This window comes from Pan paniscus, chromosome 2 (assembly GCF_029289425.2).
Source record: "Pan paniscus chromosome 2, NHGRI_mPanPan1-v2.0_pri, whole genome shotgun sequence".
Lineage (NCBI taxonomy): Eukaryota > Metazoa > Chordata > Mammalia > Primates > Hominidae > Pan > Pan paniscus.
Window position 1 is genome coordinate 181,958,517 of NC_085926.1, and position 21,785 is coordinate 181,980,301.

A 21,785-nucleotide genomic window follows, 5' to 3' on the forward strand; every position below is an offset into this window, starting at 1 on the left:
AAAGAGCTGCAAAATAGTTCAAAGACAGTAAACAGGGCTAGAATCCAACAGCCGGAATAGTTGCTATGGTCAATGCATAGTTTCTCATGGAAGTACAAAATTTTTTTCTATAATCTTCTCCATTTTTGATAATCTCCCTCCTAACCTCAAGGGAAGATTATAATTTTTTCTGAAGACTAGTCAAGTGCAGTAGGCAGAAGAAGGGAAGGAGTAGAACAAGGAATTCCGTCTGTAACTGACTATGGACAATTGAGATAACTCACTACCTTCAGGCCAGCCAGGAAAATTATTCTTTTTTCTTTTTTTTTTGTTTTGTTTTGTTTTGAGATGGCGTCTCACTCTGTCGCCCAGGCTGGAGTGCAGTGGTGCAATCTCGGCTCACTAAAACCTCCGCCTCCCGGTTCCAACCGATTCTCCTGCCTCAGCCTCCCGAGTAGCTGGGATTACAGGTGCCCACCACCATGCGTGGCTATTTTTGTATTTTTAGTAGAGATAAGGTTTCACCATGTTGGCCAGGCTGGTCTCAAACTCCTGACCTCAAGTGATCCATCTACCTTGGCCTCCCAAAGTGCTGGGATACAGGCGTCAGCGACCACGCCCAGCCTTTTTTTTTCTTAAGAGACAGAATCTCACTCAGTCATCCAGACTGGAATGTAGAGACACGATCACAGCTCACTACAACCTCAAACTCCTGGGCTCAAGTGATCCTCTCACTTTAACTCCCAAGAACCTGAGGTTAAAGTGTGTACCAATACATCTGGCTAATTTGTTTTATTTATTTATTTTGAGATGGGGCCTTGCTATGTTGCCCAGGCTGATTCTGAACTCCATGATCCTCTCACCTCAGCCTCCTGAGTAGCTGGGATTACAAGTACATGTCGCTGTGCCTGGCAAGAAGATTCTTTCTGGTCACAAAATGAGACTGGTCTCAACATTTGGCTTCAAGTCTTTACATGGGTACAACAAGAGTGGTAAAGTACCATTTAGGGCTTCTTAAGTTTGCCTTGCTAAAAGTTTTCAAAAAATCCCAAACTTGACTTTCAAAAGCCTCTTGAAGCCAGATAGCCGCACCAAGAACTCACCACCAGATTTCACCTGAAGGACCCCTAAATTTGAGTGAATTTGTCTCTTCTTAAGGTCCTCAAAATATCCTAGGGTTCTTGGGTCTACCTGGACCTGTAAGACTGGCAACGCTATAAGCCAGGTACTAGGCCAGTTTTCATGGAAGGGGTTTGTAAGCATTGGTTCCACAAAGTCAACCTTAGTTCTTTAGAAATGTCTAACCATATTTGATTAAATGAGCATCCTTCTAAAATATGATACTCCAGGCAAGGCCTTGATTGCATAACCAACGTTTCCAATTCCATCCTGGTAAAAAGGAAGACAGAGTCATCGAACCTATACCAATAACTACATTGTCATGAAAATACAATAATTATATTGTCATGAAATTAAGAATATTTTATAAGAGTTTGCAAATCCTGTAGAGGTCAGGCAGGGAGAAGAAGTATCATTTACAAATGTTTCACTTCAGTGTAAAAAACAGAGTCTTTTTAAAAAGCAGAGTTATAATTACTAAATTGTTGACTTATAAATAGCTTAAGAGGAAAGAAAATGGGCTTCCTTAAATATCTGGAAAATAGAATATTACAACAATGGCCAGGCATGGTGGCTCAGGCCTATAATCCTAGCACTTTGGGAGGCCACGGTGGGTGGATCACTTGAGGTCAGGAGTTCGAGACCAGCCTGGCCAACATGGTAAAACCCTGTCTCTACTAAAAATACAAAAATTAGCTGGGCATGGTGGTGCACACCTGTAATCCCAGCTACTTGGGAGGCTGAGGCAGGAGAATGGCTTGAACCCGGGAGGCAGAGGTTGTAGTCAGCCAAGATTGTGCCACTGCACTCCAGCCTGGGGGATGGAGCAAGACTCTGTCCCAAAAAAAAAAAAAAAAGAAAAGAAAAAAGAAAATATATTACAACATGAACAGTATTTCAAATGAAAACTGCAAGTGTCCCTTCTTAGTTCATTTGGTCCTATATAATTAATTATTATTTGACTAGATCTTGGGTTAACAATCTCATGAAATCCATTGGCTTCTCAACTAGAGTTCTAGAAATCCTGACTCAGTCCACTAGTATGATCTCAAAGCTGTTTAAGTGTTGCCATCAGACACTATGCCCAAAGTATCCAGCATAGTCCTTTCCCACAGGATTTTGTAATAATCCTTTATTGAAGACAGACCGCTCTGGCCCGTAGCTGATTGTTGAGCTTTCAAGGAAGCATCAGAGTAAAATAAAAAACTATCTGTAGGTAACAAAAGACTTAAAATGGTTATGATTAGTTTACTAACTTATTAATGATAATTTTAAAACATGAAAGATCCGATGAGAGTTCATTACAAGAACTACACAGCTGGCAAGGAAATTTGATTGTTTCTGTGAAATGCAAAACAAGATAATAAAGTCAATCCAACAACAGCTTTTGGGCTGGGCACAGTGGCTCAAGCCTGTCATCCCAGCACTTTGGGAGGCCGAGGTGGGAGGATCACTTGATGTCAGGAGTTCAAGACCAGCCTGGCCAACGTGGCGAAACCTCATGCCTACTAAAAATACAAAAATTAGCCAGGCATGGTGGTGCACACCTGTAATCCCAGCTACTCGGGAGGCTAAGGCAAAAGAATCGCTTGATCTCGGGAAGCGAAGTTTGCAGTGAGCCAGGATCACACCACTGCACTCTAGCCTGGGCAACAGAGAGAAACTCCATCTCCAAAAAAAAAAAAAAAAAAGCTTCTGACAAAATCATTATAAATGTGACAATTAACTAGATTTTCAAAAAAGACAGTGAACATTACATCTAATTTATAAAAAGGGATGAACATGATCTTTACAGAGAAAAAAATGAAGATATAACACACAATAATCCTGACTTAATATATCATATATATAAGAAGTGGACCAGGAGTATTCAGGAGTCTTTGAATGGCTATTCTTAGGCAAACATTTTTAAAAATCATATATCATGAACTTGCTAAGTTTATAGCAAGAACATACAAAGAACATATTGAGAACATCAAGAGATTCAGTAAGTCTGAATTTCTGAGTATCTGTATATTAATAAAACTACATAAATAAGTTATCTGAATCCCTAGTTGAAACCTACTGGCCTGGAAGATGCTAGATTCAAATTGAAGAAGTAAAAAGGTGACCATGTTAACATTAAAAAGAAATTAAAATGTAACTGAAGGCTCCAATCACATGGCCAGAGGTCTGCTGCACTCTCCTGGAGGCCAATACCCAATTCAGTTCTGGTCCAAAGGAAAGAGATTTTGGACATAGATTCACACAGTTCCTCTGGACTTACTTTTTCTTTTTCTTCCTTTCTTTTACTTTTTATTTTTATTTTTATTTTTATTTATTTATTTATTTATTTATTTTACTTTTTATTTTTTAATGATTTTTTAAAATTTTTTTGAGAAAGAGTCTCACTCTGTTGCCCAGGCTGGAGTGCAGTGGCTCAATCTCGGCTCACTGCAACCTCCACCTCCTGGGTTCAAGCAATTCTCCCTGCCCTAGCCTCCCAAGTAGTTGGAATTACAGGCATGCACCATCAAGCCCGGCTAATTTTTGTATTTTTAGCAGAGATGGGGTTTCCCCATGTTCGTCAGGATGGTCTGGAACTCCTGACCTCAAGTGATTCACCCATCTTGGCCTCCCAAAGTGCTGGGATTACAGGCATGAGCCACCGTGCCCAGCCAAATTATTTAAAATTTACATAAGTGTTGTGAAGCTTGTACAAAGAGCTCCTGTGTGTGCTTCACCCAGATTTTCCAAATGTGGATATTTCTTTTCTTTTCTTTTTTTTTTTAAGATGGAGTCTTGCTCTTGTCACCCAGGCTGGTGTGCAATGGCCCGATCTCAGCTCACTGCAATCTCTGCCTCCCAGGTTCAAGAGATTCTCCTGCCTCAGCGTCTCAAATAGCTGGGATTACAGGCGCCCACGACCGTGCCTGGCTAATTTTTTGTATTTTTAGTAGAGATGGGGTTTCACCATGTTGGCCAGGCTGGTCTCGAACTCCTGACCTTAGGTGATCCACCCCTGTTGGCCTCCCAAAGTGCTGGGATTACAGGCGTGAGCCACCATGCCAGGCCAATTGTGGATATTTCTAAATCGTTGAGAGTGAGCTTCATAATTGATGACCCTTTAACCCTAACTACTTCAGTGTATATTTCCTAAAAGCTAGAACACTCTCCTATATAACCATAGTACAACCATCAAAATCAGAAAATTAGTATCAATACAATGTATTGTATCGTCTAACTTATAAGCCCTATTTGAACTTTGCCAATTCTTCCAATAATGTCTTTTTTTTTTTTTTTTTTTTTTGAGGCAGTCTCGCTCTGTCGCCCAGGCCAGAGTACAGTGGCACAATCTTGGCTCACTGCAACCTCTGCCCCCTGGGTTCAAGCGATTCTCCTGCCTCAACCTCTTAAGTAGCTGGGATAATAGGCGTGCGCAAACACACCCAGCTAATTTTTGTAATTTTAGTAGAAACAGGGTTTTGCCATGTTGGCCAGGCTGGTCTCGAACTCCTGACCTCAAGCGATCTGCCTGCCTTGGCCTTCCAAAGTGCTGGGATTACAGATGTGAGTCACCACGCCCAGCCTCCAGTAATGTCTCTTATAGGTGTAGGACCCAATCCAGGAATACACACTGCATTTAGCTGTTACATCTCTTCAGTCTGTCAATCTGGAACACTGCCTCAGTCTTTTCTTGTCTTTCGTCATCTGGATATTTTGAAGAGTGTAGCTAGTAATTTTGTAGTTATTTTGTCCCTCAATTTGGGTTTGCCTAATTACTTCTTCAACTACTCATGACTTATGCCTCTTTAGTAGGAATACCCCAGAAGTGGTGCCAAGTTCTTCTTAGTGCATCACAGAAAGTACACAATGTCAATTTGTCACTTTACTGATGATAACTGTTATCACTCAGTTAAAAAGATGTCTGCCAGATTTCTCCACTGTAAAGCTAATTAGTAAGTATGGCATATAGGTAACTTTTTTGTGGAGCACTACTTTGAGACTATATAATTATCTCATTCCTCATCATGGGTTTGAACTGCAAGGATCCACTTATCTTCAGATTTTCTTCTGCCTCTGATACCCTGAGGCAGCAAGACCAACCCCTTCTCAGCCTACTTACATGAAGATGAAAAGGATGAAGACCTTTATGATGATCTACTTCCATTTAATTAATAGTAAGTATATTTTCTCTGCCTTATGATTTTCTTAATAACATTGTCTTTACTCCAGTTTACTTTATCATAAGAGTACAGCATATAATACATATAATATACAAAATATGTGTTAATCAATGGTTCATGCTATCAGTAAGGCTTCTGGACAACAATAGGCTATTAGTAGTTAAGTTTTAGGGGAGTCAAAAGTTATACACAGATTTTTGACTGTTCGGGGTGTTGGTGTTCCTAAACCCCAGTAGTGTTCAAAGGTCAACTGTACATTTGTTGAAAGATTATAATAGATGATCTCAAAATTATCTAAAGATATAGATTCTCATCCTTTCAACCAAGAAGTATAAATTACATGAAGGAACAAACCACAATGAGACAGTTATCAAAACAGTCAGCATACCAAGAACTAGACATAATAAAACAATCCGAAAGAGATTATAAAATAACTATGTTCCAACTTCTTAACTCATTTAAGAGATCATTATTACCCTGATACCAATGCCAGACAAAGGCACCATCCCTTATGATCATTGATTCAAAAATCCTCAATAAAATACTAGCAAACAAATTCAGTAGCATATCAAAAGAATTATATACCATAGCCAAATGGGATTTATTCCTGTAATGCAAGGATGGTTCAATATACAACAATTGATCAATGCAATACACCACATTAACAGAATGAAGCGGAAAAAATGATCATCTCAATTAATGCAGAAAAACATTTGACAAACTTCAACACCCTTTCATGACAAAAACACTTATAGAAGGAAACAACCTCAACATAATAAAAGCCATATATGAAAAACCCACAGCAAACATCACACTCCATGGTGAATGTCTGAAAGCTTTTTCTCTAAAAATCAAGAACAAGGCAAAGATGCTCAATTTCACCACTTCTATTCAACGTAGTTGGCCAGGTGCGGTGGCTCACACCTGTAATCTCAACATTTTGGGAGGCCAAGGCAGGCAGATTGCTTGAGGCCAGGAATTTGAGACCAGCCTCAAACTCTGTCTTTAGTAGAGACATGGCAAAATCCCATCTGTACTAAAAATACAAAAATTAGCCAGGCATGGTGGTGCATGCCTGTAGTCCCAGCTTCTTGGGAGGCTGAGGCATGAGAATCGCTTGAACCCAGGAAGCAGAGGTTGCAGTGAGCCAAGATTGTGCCACTGCACTCCAGCTTGGGCAACAGAGCAAGACTCTGTCTCAAAAAAACAAATTAGCTGGACATGGTGGCACATGCCTGTAGTCCCAGCTACTTAGGCTGAGGTGACAGGATCACTTGAGCCCAGGATTTCTGGGCTGCAGTGAGCTATGATCACGCTACTGCACTCCAGCTTGGATATCAGAGCAAGACCCCATCTCTAAAAACAAACAAACAAAAACAAACTAAAAACCACATAGTCCTGGAAGTTCTAGCCAGAGCAAGTAAGCAAGAAAAAGAAACAAAAGCCATCCAAATTGGAAAAGAAAGAGTAAAATTATCTCTGTTTGCAGATGATGTTATTTTATATGTACAAAATACAAAAGATCTCACAAAAACTAGTAGCACTAAAACTAATACATGAATTTAGCAAAGTATCAGGATACAAAGCAAACAAACATCAGTTGCATTTCTAAACATTAGCAATGAATGATCAGAAAAGGAAATTACAAAAATCAATTCCATTTACGATGGCATCAAAAGGAAAAAAATACTTGGGAATTAACTTAGCCAAAGAAGTAAAATTCTTGTACAATGAAAACTATAAAACATTGCTGAAAGAAATTTTTAAAAAATATAAACAAGTGGAAACACATCTCATGTTTATGGATTGGAAGACACAAAATTGTTAAAATGTCAATACTACTTAAAGCAATGAACAGACTCAATGCAATTCCTATCAAAATCCCAATGACAATTTTTGCAGAAATAGAAAAACCCATCCTAAAATTCATATGGAATGTCAAAGGACCTTGAATACTTGAAACAATCTTTAAAAAGAAAAATGAAGCTGGAAGATTCACACTCCCTGATTTCAAAACATACTACAGGCTGGGCACGGTGGCTCACACCTGTAATCACAGCACTTTGGGAGGCTGAGGCGGGAAGATCACCTGAGGTCAGTAGTTGGAGACCAGACTGATCAACATGGTGAAACCTCGTCTCTACTAAAAATACAAAAATTAGCTGGTCGTGGTGGCATGCACCTGTAATCCCAGCTAGTTGGGAGGCTGAGGCAGGAGAATCACTTGAATCCAGGAGGCGTGGGTTGCAGTGAGCCAAGATTGTGCCATTGCACTCCAGCCTGGGCGACAGAGTGAGACTCTGTCTCAAATAAAAAAAAAAAAGGCTGGGCACAGTGGCTCACACCTGTAATCACCGCTACACAGGAGGCTGAGGCGGACGGATCACCTGAGGTTGGGAGTTCAAGGCCAGCCTGACCAACATGGAGAAACCCCATCTCTACTAAAAATACAAAAAATTAGCCAGGCATGGTGGAGCATGCCTGTAATACCAGCTACTCGGGAGGCTGAGGCAGGAGAATTGCTTGAACCTGGGAGGCGGAGCTTGTGGTGAGTGGAGATCGTGCCATTTCTCTCCAGCCTGGGCAACAAGAGTGAAACTATGTCTCAAAAAAAAAAAAAAAAAAAAAGAGAGACAGACATGTATACCAATGGAATAGAATAGAGAACCCAGAAATAAACCGTCACACAAATGGCCAAATTATTTTTGCAAGAGTTCCAATGGGGAAAAGACAGACTTTTCAAGTAGTAGTATTGGGAAAACTGGATATCCATATGCAAAGGAATAAAGTTTGACCCTTACCTAAAACCATATACCAAAATTAACTCAAAATGGATAAAATATTTTACATGTAGGGCTGGATGCGGTGGTTCACTCCTGTAATCCCAGCACTTTGGGAGGCTGAGGCGGGCAGATCACCTGAGGTGGGGAGTTCGAGTCCAGCCTGACCAACATGGAGAAACCCCGACTCTACTAAAAATACAGAATTAGCTGGGGGTAGTGGCACATGCCTGTAATCCCAGCTACTCGAGAGGCTAAGGCAGGAGAATCACTTGAACCCAGGAGGTGGAGGTTGCAGTGAGCCGAGATCACGCCATTGCACTCAGCCTGAGCAACAAGAGTGAAACTCCGTCTCAAAAAAAAAAAAAAGAAGATTTAAGTGTAGACCTAAAACAATAAAACTCCTAAAAGAACACATAGGGAAAAAGCTTCAAAACATTGGAGTTAGCAGTGATTTCTTGGATATGACACAAAGGCATAGGCAACAAAAGAAAAAATAGACAAATAGTACTTCATGAAAATATTAAACATCTATGAATCAAAAGACACTATTAACAGAGGAAAGAAGACAACCCACAAAATGGGAGAAAACATTTGCAAATTATATAGCTGATAAGGGATTAATATCCAAACTATACATAGAATTCCTGAAACTCAACAACAAAAAACAACTTGATTTAAGAATGGGTAAAAGGTTAGCCATAGTGGTTCATACCTGTAAATTCCAGTGATTTGGGAGGCTGAGGCAGGAGGATTGCTTGAGGCCAGGAGTTCAACACCAGCCTGGGCAGCATAGCAAGGCCCTGTCTCTAGAAACAATAAAAAAAAAATTAGCCACACATGGTGGCATGCACCTGTAGTCCCAGCTACTTGGGAGGCTGAGGTGGCAGGATTGCTTGAGCCCTGGAGTTCAAGGCTACAGTGAGCTATGATCATACCACTGTACTCCAGCCTGGGAGACAGTGAGACTCTGTCTCTAAAAAAAACAAAACAAAACAAAAAGCAAAACTCAGTGGACAGATTAGACACAGCTGAGGGCCGGGCACGGTGGCTCACATCTGTAATCCCAGCATGGTGGCTCACAGTTGAGGGCCAGGCATGGTGGGAGACAGTGAAATCCTCTCTCTAAAAAACAAAAAAACAAAAACACAAAACCAAAACTCAGTGGGCAGATTAGATGGACAGATTAGACACAGTTGAGGGTCAAGCACAGTGGCTCACTCCTGTAATCCCAGCACTTTGGAAGGCCGAGGTGGGCAGATCAGCTGAGGTGAGGAGTTCAAGACCAGCCTGGACAACATGGTGAAACCCTGTCTCTAATAAAAATACAAAAATTAGCTGGGTGTGGTGGCACAAGCCTGTAGTCCCAGCTACTCAGGAGGCTGAGACAGGAGAATCGCTCAAATCAAGGAGGTGGAGGCTGTAGTGAGCCAAGATCACGCCACTGCACTCTAGCCTGGGCAACAGAATGAGACTCCATCTCAAAATAAAATAAAATGTGGAAGGCATCCATACCTGCATTTTGCATTCTTCGTATGTAATCATATTGTCAAAGACAAATTATGTCATCATCTATTGTAAATAACACTTTTCCCCAGACCTACCATAAAGTTTCTGCAATGTATTGTCTTCCAGTTGCAATAAAAATTACTGAGTTGCATCAAAAATTAATTAATTAATTAATTAAAATAAACACAGTTGAGGAGAGAATTTTTTTCCTGGAAGCTAGATCTGAAGAAATCATTAGGGACAGAGATAAAGAGGTAGAAAATAGGAAAGAGAGGTGTGCTAGGCAGAATAATGGCCCCCAGAATTTGTCCACATCCTAATCTCTGGAACCTTAGGTTATATGGAAAAGGGGAGTTAAGGTTGCAGTTGGAATTAAGGTTGTTAATTAGCGGACTTTGAGATGGGGAGACTATCCTGGATTATCCAAATGGACACAATGCAATCACAAAGGCTCTTATAAGTGGAAGAAGGAGAGAGAAACAAATAAGAACCAGAGAGATGAGATGCCTTGTGAGAAACATTGGCCTGATGTTGCTGGTTTTGAAGATGGAGAAGTAAAAATAATGAACCAAGAAATACAGGCAGTTTAAAAGCTGGAAAAGGCCGGGTGCAATGGCTCATGTCTATAATCCCAGCACTTTGGGAGATCAAGGTTGGAGGATCACTTGAGGCCAGGAGTTGGAGACAAGCCTAGGCAACAAAGCGAGACCTCATTTCTACTAAAAAAAAAAAAAATAGCCAAGCTTGGTGGCTCACACCTGTGAGGTCCCAGCTACTTGGGAGGCTGAGACGGAAAGATCCCTTGAGCCCAGGAGGTCAAGGCTGTAGTGAGTCGCGATTGCACCGCTGCACTCCAGCCTGGTCAACAGAGTGAAACCCTGTCTCAAAAAAAAAAATCTGGAAAAGGCAAGGAAATGGATTCTCCTCTAGAGCCTCCAGAGGGAATGCGGTCCTGCTGACACATTCATTTTAGCCCAGTGAGACCCATTTCAAACTTCTGGCCCACAGAACAGTAAAATAACAAATAGTGTTTATTTAAGCCACTGGGTTTGTGATTTGTTACGACAGCAATAAAAGGCATGTAAGATAGAAGGAAATCATTCAACACATGTCTAATAAGAAAAATAGAGGAAGTGAAACATTTATAAATGTCTGAGAATTTTCCAGAATTGAAGAGATGAGTCTTCAGACCAAGGGATCTCACCAAGATCTGCAAGTTGATCACGTATGAGCTATCTATAACCATTTACGTTGCAGTGAAATAGCTAAGACTAAGATAAAGTCTTAAAAGCAGACTGAACCTCAAGCATAGGCAAGAACAAGACAACCAGAACACTCTTTGAAGGAAGGTTACAAATGTCAGTGGTCAACCAATGCTATTAGTATTCAAAGTCAGACTCTAGGTGTGGCCTGTGCTGCTTTAATCTGGGCATTCCTGGGTCCCAGTACATGTTCAGAGAAGAACTTAGACAAAGAAGATGGAAGGAAGCTGGTTCCACAGGAAAAGATTTTCCTTCTACCTCCTTCTCGGTTTTCTGCTTCAAGGTAAGAAAGGAGCAATGATGAGGGAAGGGGGAAGAAGGAGGACCTCTCCCTAGTAGAACATCTAGGAACTTTTTTTCAAATTTCCAACTCCTAGAGATTGTCTAAGATGGATAGAGTTCTTTCATAGCTACATTACCAAGATGCCCACATAGACTTTCCTTTTCTGAAAGACGGAAAATCCCCTTCCAGTTACATGCCAAACAAGAGCACTTTCATTTTCCTTCTCGAAAAATAGAGTTCAACACCAGCAAACTTTATCCTTTCACATGTGGATATCCAGTTTTCCCAATACTACTTGAAAAGTCTGTCTTTTCTCCATTGGTACTCTACATGGAAGACAACCATCCACGATCGTCTTCTCTTGTATTTAGCTTCTATATCCATCCATCTTTCTATCCACAGGTGTAATTCTTTCTCTCTACAGGTATGAAACCCAAACGATTGTAGCAAAGTGCCCACCTCCTTTAGCCATAATTTCCCTGTCCATCTGCTGGATCCAAGGGCTCTAGGTTAGGTAAGGTGCCAGAAGGCAGCAGGTCAAGGGTGAAAGTAGAATGTGCTTCTCTTCCAGGGGGTCAGCATGGTAGAGAGACAAGAACATGGGATTTGGAGACAGGTGGACCTGGGTTTGAATCTTGGTGTCTCACGTTGCTAGTTTTATAAACTTGGATGCACTGCTTAACTTATCTGAGCTCTGGTTTCCTCATCTGTAAAACAGAACCTACCTTGCAGGGTTGTGAGGATTCAGTAAGAGAAGGAGGGAAGCACAGTGCCCGGCACTTGGTAAGAGTGCCAATAACTGTCATCTCTCTTTGTTAGATTATTCCATGACTTTGAATAAGGAGGCACAGAAGAGGACTGAACCAGAGGTGGCTTTAAAGGCCAGCACAGGGAAGAGACACAAATTGTACACCTGGTCTAGGCAGTATAAATGGTTATGAAAGCTCCTCTGGGCACTTGCACACAGGGGTTGACAAATGAATACTCACTGTTCTTAGAGTGGTTTAAGAATTTGCCTGGAAAGCACTGTGACGTTGGGAATGGATAAGGCTCAGTGTCCTTGGCACAGAGGTTATCAACCATCTCTCTCAGTCCAAGTTGTTGCTCCTCCAACACATTTTCATGAGTAGAAAATTTAAAAATTTATTAGTCAGAAGAGGGTGGGACGGGTCAGGTGAGGTGGCTCACACCTGTAATCCCAGCACTTGGGAGGCTGAGGCGGGCGGATCACCTGAGGTCAAGAGTTCAAGACCAGCCTGGCTAACATGGTGAAACCCCATCTCTACTAAAAATACAAAAACTAGCCTGATGTGCTGGTGGTGCCTGTAATCCCAGTTACTTGGGAGGCTGAGGCAGAAGAATCGGTTGAACCTGGGAGGCAGAGATTGCAGTGAGTCAAGATCGCGCCACTGCACTCCAGCCTGGGTGACAGAGTGAGACTCCCTCTAAAAAAAATTAAAAATTTAAAAAAGAAATTAAAAAAAAATCCCACCCACACTTCTAAAAATAGCTATGTGGCTAGGAATGGTGGCTCACACCTATAATTCCAGAACTTTGGGAGGCCCACGTGGGAGAATCACTTGAGCCCCGGGGTTTGAGACCAGCCTGGGCAATATAGTGAGATCCCCGTCTCTACAAAAATTTTTTTAAAAAATTAGCCAAGTGTGGTGGGGAGCGCCTGTAGTCACAGTTACTTGGGAGGCTGAGGTGGGAAGATCCCCTCAGCCTAGAGGCTGAGGCCAAGTGATTGCGCCACTGCACTCCAGCCTGGGCAGTAGAGTGAGTCGCTGTCTCAAAAAAACCCCCAAAAACCCCAAACTAAGAAATATGCACAATTATTATATGTCCATTAAAAATAAAATAAAACTTTTTTAAAGCCTCAAACTAGAACGCTGGTGGTAGAGTTGGGTAAAGTCAAGTAAGAAGGAAGGTTGGGGCAGTCGGGGTGAAAACAGGTGTGTTCTCTCCGGGGCCCCGGGACTGTAATCCTATCGGATGACTATCAACATTCCAGGCTCAGTTTGCATACAGATTTGGGCATGCTTTGCATGGAGACAGAAATATTAGAAAGGAGGCTGGAGCTCTAGCTCAGCTTTGCTACATTAGCTTCCAGAATTTGCATTCCAGCTCACCCCATCCTCCCGGGCCTCGGAAGGAAGAGCCCAGCGTCTGGACCCCTCTCGGTGATCCCCTCCCCATTCTTCATCTCATCCCTGGGGACGTATAGCACAGCAGCAGCAGACAAACCTGGGTTCAGAACAAGTCCGGCTTCTGCCTTTTATTGGCTGTCTGACTGTAGGAAGTTACTTCCTCTTATTGCACCTTAGTTAGCTCGTTTATTACATGAGGGTAAAGCAGTATCTACCTGATAGGGGATGGGAGGATTAAATGAGGTAATCCATTTTTGAAGGGCTTAGAATATACCTGACACACAGCCAATGCTCAACAAATGTTAGCTTTCATTTTATCACGGGTGACCCCAGGCCCTGCCTTGGGGCCCCTCTCATATAGGGAGCACAGGGTTGCTCTCCTTCATCTCACACATTGGATGTCCACTACAGGAGGGGGCGTTACTTTCACCATCAATTGCTCAGGGTTTGGCCAGCACGGGGCGGATCCCACTGCTCTGAATTCAGTGTTTAATAGAAAGCCCTTCCGTCCGGTCACCAACATCAGCGTCCCCACCCGAGTCAACATCTCCTTCACGATGTCTGCCATCCTAGATGTGGTGAGTGCTGACCTCTCTAGCCCTCCTTGGTGTCCTGAACCTTTTTCCAGCCCCTGGCAAGGTGGCCTCCCAAAGCCCTTATCCACATTTCTGCTTCCTCCACCACTGCTGGATGGCATTTGCCTGGCATGGGGATCTCAAAGAAGCTCTGTCCAGTGCAGCAGGGTGAGGTATAACAGCACATGGAAGAGAATCTTTTCTTCTCTCTCTGGCTGTATACCAGTGACCAGGTTCTAATCTCAGAGGTTTTGATTGGATGAAACCCAAGCCTCGTTTTTGTTTTGTTTTTGTTTTTGTTTTTGTATTTTTTGACATGGAGTCTCACTCTTTTGCCCAGGCTGGAGTGCAATGGCACAGTCTTGGCTCACTGCAACCTCCACCTCCTGGGCTCAAGCGATTCTCCTGCCTCAGCCTCCCGAGTAGCTGGGATTTCAGGCATGCGTCACAACGCCCGGCTAATTTTTGTACTTTTAGTAGAGACGGAGTTTCACCATGTTGGCCAAGCTGGTCTCAAACTCCTGACCTCAAGTGATCTGCCTGTCTCGGCCTCCCAGGCATTACAGGCATGAGCCACCGCGCCCAGCCACATTGATATTTTTAAGCTTCTCGAGTTATTCTCATATACAGCGAGGGTTGAGAAGGACTACTTTACTCCCGCCCTGCTGTGAACTCTCCTGTCCGTAGCCTAACACATCTGTTTGGATAGAGCTTTTGTCCTTGATAACATATCCCCTTTATATACCTTGGGAGTTGGTAAACAAGCATGGGAAGTGGGGGAGATGAACAGACTTCTTACTGGCAACATGATGGAAATAGGAAATTCTTTTGGCAGAATGAACAGCTGCACCTCTTGTCATCATTCCTGTGGCTGGAAATGGTATGGACAACACTTTATTCTCTCCCTACAGTTACAGTCAAAAAGGATTTTAAACAAAGATATAATAATTATGAATTTTTATGTCCCTAACATTGGTTTGAAACACATGAAGGAGAAATTGAAAAATCGACCATAATGGTGAGGGGCTTTAATACACTGCTTTCAAAATCAAGGAGAGGCTGGGCACGGGTGGCTCACGCCTGTAATCCCAATACTTTGGGAGGCCGAGGTGGGCAGATCACTTGAGATCAGGGGTTTGAGACCAACCTGGCCAACATGGTGAAACCCCATCTCTACTGAAAATACAAAAATTAGCTGGGCATGGTGGCGGGTGCCTGTAATCCCAGCTACTTGGAAGGCTGAAGCAGGAAAATCACTTGAACCTGGGAAGCAGAGGTTGCAGTGAGCCGAGATCGCGCCACTGTGCTCCAGGCTGAGCAACAGAGTGAGACTCTATCTCAAAAACAAAACAAAACAAAAATCTAGTAGAAAAGGAGTAAATATATAGTGATTTTCACAGCACAACTAAGAAGCTTAGTCTAATAAACATGTCAAACTTTGTATCAATGACCATACATAATTTTTTGTCACACACATAGAGTATTCTCCAAAACTGACCACATTTTTAACCACAAAAAGGTATCAACGCCAGGCAGAGTGGCACATGCCTGTAATCCCAGCACTTCGGGAGGGCAAGGTGGGTGGATTGCTTGAGCCCAGGAGTTTGAGGCCAGCCTGGGCAACACGGCAAAACCTCGTCTCTACAAAAAAATACAAAAATTAGCTTGGTATGGTGTTTCACATCTGTAGTCCCAGCTACTGGGGAGCCTGAGATGGGAGGGTCACTTGAGCCCGGGAGGTCAAGGCTGCAGTCAGCCATAATTGTGCCACTGCACTGTAGCCTGGGCAACAGAGTGAGACCCTATCACACACCGGGGCCTGTTGTGGGGTGGGGGGAGTGGGGAGGGATAGCATTAGGAGATATACCTAATGTTAAATGATGAGTTAATGGGTGCAGCACACCAACATGGCACATGTATACATATGTAACTAACCTGCATGTTGTGCACATGTACCCTAAAACTTAAAGTATAAAAAAAAAAAAAAAAAAAAAGGCTGGGCACAGTGGCTCACACCTGTAATCCCAGCACTTTGGGAGGCCGAGGCCGGTGGATCGCCTGAACTCAGGAGTTCAAGACCACCCTGGGCAACATGGTGAAACACCGTCTCTACTAAAATACAAAAAATTAGCCAGGCATGGTGACATGTGCCAGTAGTCCCAGCTACTCGGGAGGCTGAGGCACAAGAATCACTTGAGCCAGGGAGACAGAGGTTGCAGTTGGCCGAGATCACACCACTGCACTCCAGCTTAGGCTACAGAGTGAGACTGCATCTCAAAAAAAAAAAAAAAAAGAAAACCTTATTTCTTGGGAATTTAAAATTAAACTTCTAAATATTTGAGGCAAAGGAGAAAATAAAGCAATTAAGTAGAAATTATGAAGTAATTAGAAATGAAAATTATACATATGAAAATCTATGGAATGTAGTCAAAGCATAACTCAGTGGAAAATTTATATCTTAATTGCATTGATAAGAAAACAAGGTGTGTGGGAGGATGGGGGGAAATAAAAGCAAATGAATTGAGTTTCCAACTTGAAAAGCCTGCTTGATGGCTGGGCTTGGTGGTTCACACCTATAATCCCAGCTCTTTGGGAGGCCTAGGCAGGTGGATCACTTGAGGTCAGGAGTTCGAGACCAGCCTGGCCAACATGATGAAACTCCATCTCTACCAAAAATATAAAAAAATCAGCCGGGTGGTGGCCGGGCGCGGTGGCTCATGCCTGTAATCCCAGCACTTTGGAAGGCCGAGGCGGGTGGATCATGAGGTCAGGAGATCAAGACCATCCTGGCTAACATGGTGAAACCCTGTCTCTACTAAAAATACAAAAAATTAGCCAGACGTGGTGGCAGGCGCCTGTAGACCCAGCTACTCGGGAGGCTGAGGCAGGAGAATGGCCTGAATCCAGGAGGCAGAGGTTGCAGTGAGCCAAGATCGCGCCACTGCACTCCAGCCCAGGCAACAGTGCAAGACTCCGTCTCAAAAAAAAAAAAAAAAATTAGCCAGATGGTGGCACACACCTGTAATCCCAGCTACTCAGGAGGCTGAGGCAGGAGAATCGCTTGAACCCGGGAGGTGGAGGTTGCAGTGAGCCGAGATCACGCCACTGCACTCCAGCCTGGGTGACAGAGCAAGACTCCATCTCAGAAAAAAAAAAAGAAAGAAAAAGAAAAGAAAAAAGAAAAAAAGAAAAGCCTGCTTGGAGGAAAGGAAGGAAGGAGCTGGAGAAAGATAATACAATCATCTAACCTCACTCTCAAAGTGTGGTTCCCAGACCACCAGCGCTGGCTGATCAAAATTTATGAAGAATGGTCCCAGGCAGGTTCGATTTTATCTATAATTCTCATTTCTTGAAAAAAAAGCAAGTAAATTTAATAAAATATTAATGCCACAAAGTTGGGTTGTAAATACATAGATGTTTGTCATAGCATTTTATATATTTTTCTATATGCTTGAAGTATTTCATAACTTTTTTTTTTAAAGAAGAAATTAAAAGGCAGGAGACTCACCTCTCCTCCACCTGGGCTCTAGGTTTGGGATAACCCATTTATCAGCTGGAACCCAGAGGAATGTGAGGGCATCACGAAGATGAGTATGGCAGCCAAGAACCTGTGGCTCCCAGACATTTTCATCATTGAACTGTGCGTATCAAGGGCTGGTCAGAGGGAAGTCCCATCTCCTGGTAGCCACAGAGATCACAGTTTACCATTGGGGCCACTTTAAGTGGTCTTTAGATGGCTAAGAAACAACCAGAGAGATAAGAAGAGAAACTGAGCCAGGCGCAGTGGCTAATGCCTGTAATCCCAGCACTTTGGGAGGCCAAGGTGGGTGGATCACTTCAGTTCAGGAGTTTGAGACCAGCCTGGGCAACATGGTGAAACCTCATCTCTTAAAAAAAAAAAAAAAATTTGCCAGGCCTGGTGGTGCGCCTGTAGTCCCAGCTACTTGGGAGGCTGAGGCTGAGACAGGAGGATCATTTGAGCCCAGGACATGGAAGTTGCAGTGAGCCGAGAGCATGCCACTCTACTCCAGCCTGGGTGACAGAGCAAGATCCTGTCTCAAAAAAAAAAAAAAGAGAGAGAGAAACTGCAGCACCTGCCTCTTGCGTTATCTCTCCTCCAGCATGGATGTGGATAAGACCCCAAAAGGCCTCACAGCATATGTAAGTAATGAAGGTCGCATCAGGTATAAGAAACCCATGAAGGTGGACAGTATCTGTAACCTGGACATCTTCTACTTCCCCTTCGACCAGCAGAACTGCACACTCACCTTCAGCTCATTTCTCTACACAGGTAAGTTGCAGTGAGGTCTCAGGGATGGGGTGAATGAGAGCAACCAACAAATATAAAGAAACTATGAGTAAATGGTGACCAAGGAGTATGGGTGGGGAGAAGAATAAGGCTCTATGGATGCTAAAATATTTTCCATAAAGGCAGAACCCAAGTCTGTCTTGTTCCTTACCATCCCAAGCTCCTGGCAAGTTTCCTGGCATGTGGGAGGCACTCAAAAATATTGAAAGAAAGGATGGAAAAAGAGTGCAGTTGAGCCACCAGGAAACTATCTCCTTGAAAAATGATTCAGATGGTTCTCATTTTCAGTGGACAGCATGTTGCTGGACATGGAGAAAGAAGTGTGGGAAATAACAGACGCATCCCGGAACATCCTTCAGACCCATGGAGAATGGGAGCTCCTGGGCCTCAGCAAGGCCACCGCAAAGTTGTCCAGGGGAGGCAACCTGTATGATCAGATCGTGTTCTATGTGAGCTTGGAGGCTCTTGCTCTTTCCTTCCTCCCGCACTTTTACCCTTGCCTAGAATGTCCATCAAATATGTATCTCCCAAGTTTCAGGGTCTCCCAATGTTACCCTCTCTCCTGGCTTCCCAGCCTCATTCTCCATCCTAAAGCTCAGGGCTCTGGCCTAACTGTCTCTTTGCAGGTTCTATACCCGATTCTAAAGCTGCATTCCCCACAGCTCCAGATCCCAGGGTGATATCAGGCCAAAGAAAAAGGCAGAGACAGAAATTGTCACTGCTATTCCTGGATTTGAGGGTTCCTCTGACCCCATAACTACTTACCACCCTCTCCTACCCCACCAGGTGGCCATCAGGCGCAGGCCCAGCCTCTATGTCATAAACCTTCTCGTGCCCAGTGGCTTTCTGGTTGCCATCGATGCCCTCAGCTTCTACCTGCCAGTGAAAAGTGGGAATCGTGTCCCATTCAAGATAACGCTCCTGCTGGGCTACAACGTCTTCCTACTCATGATGAGTGACTTGCTCCCCACCAGTGGCACCCCCCTCATAGGTATGGCTCCTCCCACCTTTTGGAAGAGAAGGGTGGGAACTAACTCAGGAAGGGAGGTATATTGGAAAAAGGAGGCCGTATGCCTGCCAGGGTGGGATTGGAAGAGAAGAAAGAAATTCTAGGTGGTGCCTCTGGCCCTCAACAGGCCCCCCTTCCCTCCAGGTGTCTACTTCGCCCTGTGCCTGTCCCTGATGGTGGGCAGCCTGCTGGAGACCATCTTCATCACCCACCTGCTGCACGTGGCCAACACCCAGCCCCCACCCCTGCCTCGGTGGCTCCACTCCCTGCTGCTCCACTGCAACAGCCCAGGGAGATGCTGTCCCACTGCGCCCCAGAAGGAAAATAAGGGCCTGGGTCTCACCCCCACCCACCTGCCCGGTGAGGGAAGTCACACTTCCTCTTCCCCTACCTCCACTTCTCTGCTCCTGCCTCCTTCCCTGTCTCCCTCCCTCCACAGGTGACATTTGCAGCCCATGGCTGAGTCTGTCTTTCTGTAGGTGTGAAGGAGCCAGAGGTATCAGCAGGGCAGATGCCAGGCCCTGGGGAGGCAGAGCTGACAGGGGGCTCAGAATGGACAAGGGCCCAGCGGGAACACGAGGCCCAGAAGCAGCACTCGGTGGAGCTGTGGGTGCAGTTCAGCCACGCGATGGACGCCATGCTCTTCCGCCTCTACCTGCTCTTCATGGCCTCCTCCATCATCACCGTCATATGCCTCTGGAACACCTAGGCAGGTGCTCACCTGCCAACTTCAGTCTGGAGCTTCTCTTGCCTCCAGGGACTGGCCAGGTCTCCCCCCTTTCCTGAGTACCAACTATCATATCCCCAAAGATGACTGAGTCTCTGCTGTATTCCATGTATCCCAATCCGGTCCTGCTGATCAATTCCAATCCCAGACATTTCTCCCTGTTCCTGCATTTTGTTGGCTTCCTTCAGTCCTACCATATGGTTCTAGGTCCCTCTTACGTCATCTGCATAGCAGACTATACCTCTTCTGTCCGCTGACTTTCCCAATAAATAATTCTGCAGAGATTTCTGGCTCTTTGTCAGGTCGTAGGGTAGAAACTTAACTAACCACCCAGGCGCAGTGGTTCACGCCTATAATCCCAGCACTTTGGGAGGCCAAGGCAGGTGGATCACCTGAGGTCAGGCATTAGAGACCAGCCTGGCCAACATGGAGAAACCTCATCTCTACAAAAAGTACAAAAAATTAGCCGGGCGTGGTGGTGGGTGCCTGTAATCCCAGCTACTCCAGAGGCTGAAGCAGGAAAATTGCTTGAACCTAGGAGGCGGAGGTTACAGTGAGCCAAGATCGTGCCACTGCACTCCAGCCTAGGCAACAAGAGCAAAACTCCGTCTCAAAATAAATAAATAAATAAATATTAATTAATTATCCAGGTGTGGTGGTGCACACCTGTAATCCCAGCTACTTGGGAGGCTAAGGCAGGAGAATCGCTTGAACCCGGGAAGTGGAGGTTGCAGTGAGTGGAGATCCCGCCACTACACCCCAGCCTGGGTGACAAGAGTGAAACTTAGTCTCAAAAAAAGTAAAAATAAAAATAAATAAATAAATACAAGAAACTTGGCTGGGCAGCAGTGGCGCATGCCTGTAATCTCAGCACTTTGGGAGGCCGAGGCGGGTGGATCACTAGAGGTCAGGAGCTGGGGACCAGCCTGGCCAACATGGTGAAACCTTGTTTCTATCAAAAATACAAAAATTAGTCAGAGATGGTGGCGCATGCCTGTAATCCCAGCTACACAGGAGGCTGAGGCAGGAGAATCACTTGAGCCCGGGAGGCGGAGGTTCCAGTGAGCCAAGATCCTGCCACTACACTTCAGCCTGGGTGACAGAGTGAGACTCTGTGAAAAGAAAGAAAGAGGCTGGGTGTGATGTCTCACACCTGTAATCCCAGCACTTTGGGAGGCCAAGGCAGGTGGATCACCTGAGGTCAGGAGTTGGAGACCAGCCTGACCAACATGGAGAAACCACATCTCTACTAAAAATACACAATTAGCTGGGTGTGGTGGTGTGTGCTTGTAATCCCAGCTACTCAGGAGGCTGAGGCAGGAGAACCCCTTGAACCCGGGAGGCAGAGGTTGCAGTGAGCCGAGATAGTGCCATTGCACTCCAGCCTGGGCAACAAGAGCGAAACTCCATTAAAAAAAAAAAAAAGAAAGAAAAGAAAAAAGAAAGAAAACTAACCAGAACTGATAGTTTTAAAACATAACCTGTACATTTCTTTGACTCTTTGATTGTGATAAAGCTTCCATATCATCAGGAACGATCCTCTCTCCCAAGACTGAAGTGACAACTGTTGGGTTTGAGAAGTTTTAATTCTCTCAGGTGTTTTCAGAAATATTTTCTTACTAGTAGATTCTTTTGATTTATCTTTTCCATTATCTTGTACTGATCTCATTTTAGCACTCTCCTAATTTATTATGTTTCATGTTATTCTTTTTCTGGTTTTCCAAGTTGAATTCTCCATTAAAGTGTTCTCAGTCTATTGATTTTACTCTGAACAGCTTAAGCTGTATCCCATAGGTTTTAGAATAAGGTGATCTCCTCTTCATTACTTTGTAGACAATTCATAATTTGTTTTAATTCTCTCTGATATAAAGGCTATTTGGGGCCAGATGCAATGGCTTACGCCTATAATCCCAATAG

The 21,785-nt window shown here is 44.0% G+C and overlaps 1 protein-coding gene and 1 pseudogene across 3 annotated transcripts; one reads left to right on the forward strand and one right to left on the reverse strand.

Moving 5' to 3' along the window:
- Positions 1–21,785, reverse strand: part of LOC112439278 (putative elongation factor 1-alpha-like 3) — a 108,902-nt pseudogene that overhangs the window by 61,072 nt on the left and 26,045 nt on the right.
- LOC100971854 (5-hydroxytryptamine receptor 3E) lies at positions 10,566–20,152 on the forward strand. Of its 3 annotated transcripts, XM_057301962.1 has the most exons (9): positions 10,566–11,098; positions 13,660–13,826; positions 14,659–14,703; positions 17,354–17,463; positions 17,945–18,114; positions 18,421–18,581; positions 18,919–19,123; positions 19,286–19,501; positions 19,621–20,152. In XM_057301962.1, the coding sequence occupies exons 1-9, from the start codon at positions 11,032–11,034 to the stop codon at positions 19,848–19,850; spliced, it is 1,371 nt and encodes a 456-aa protein (XP_057157945.1). In that variant the 5' UTR covers positions 10,566–11,031; the 3' UTR covers positions 19,851–20,152. The 3 variants fall into 3 exon arrangements, with proteins under 3 accessions (XP_057157945.1, XP_057157946.1, XP_057157947.1); XM_057301963.1 differs by lacking the exon at positions 14,659–14,703; XM_057301964.1 differs by lacking the exons at positions 10,566–11,098; positions 14,659–14,703 and having other exon boundaries at positions 11,975–13,826; positions 17,354–17,541.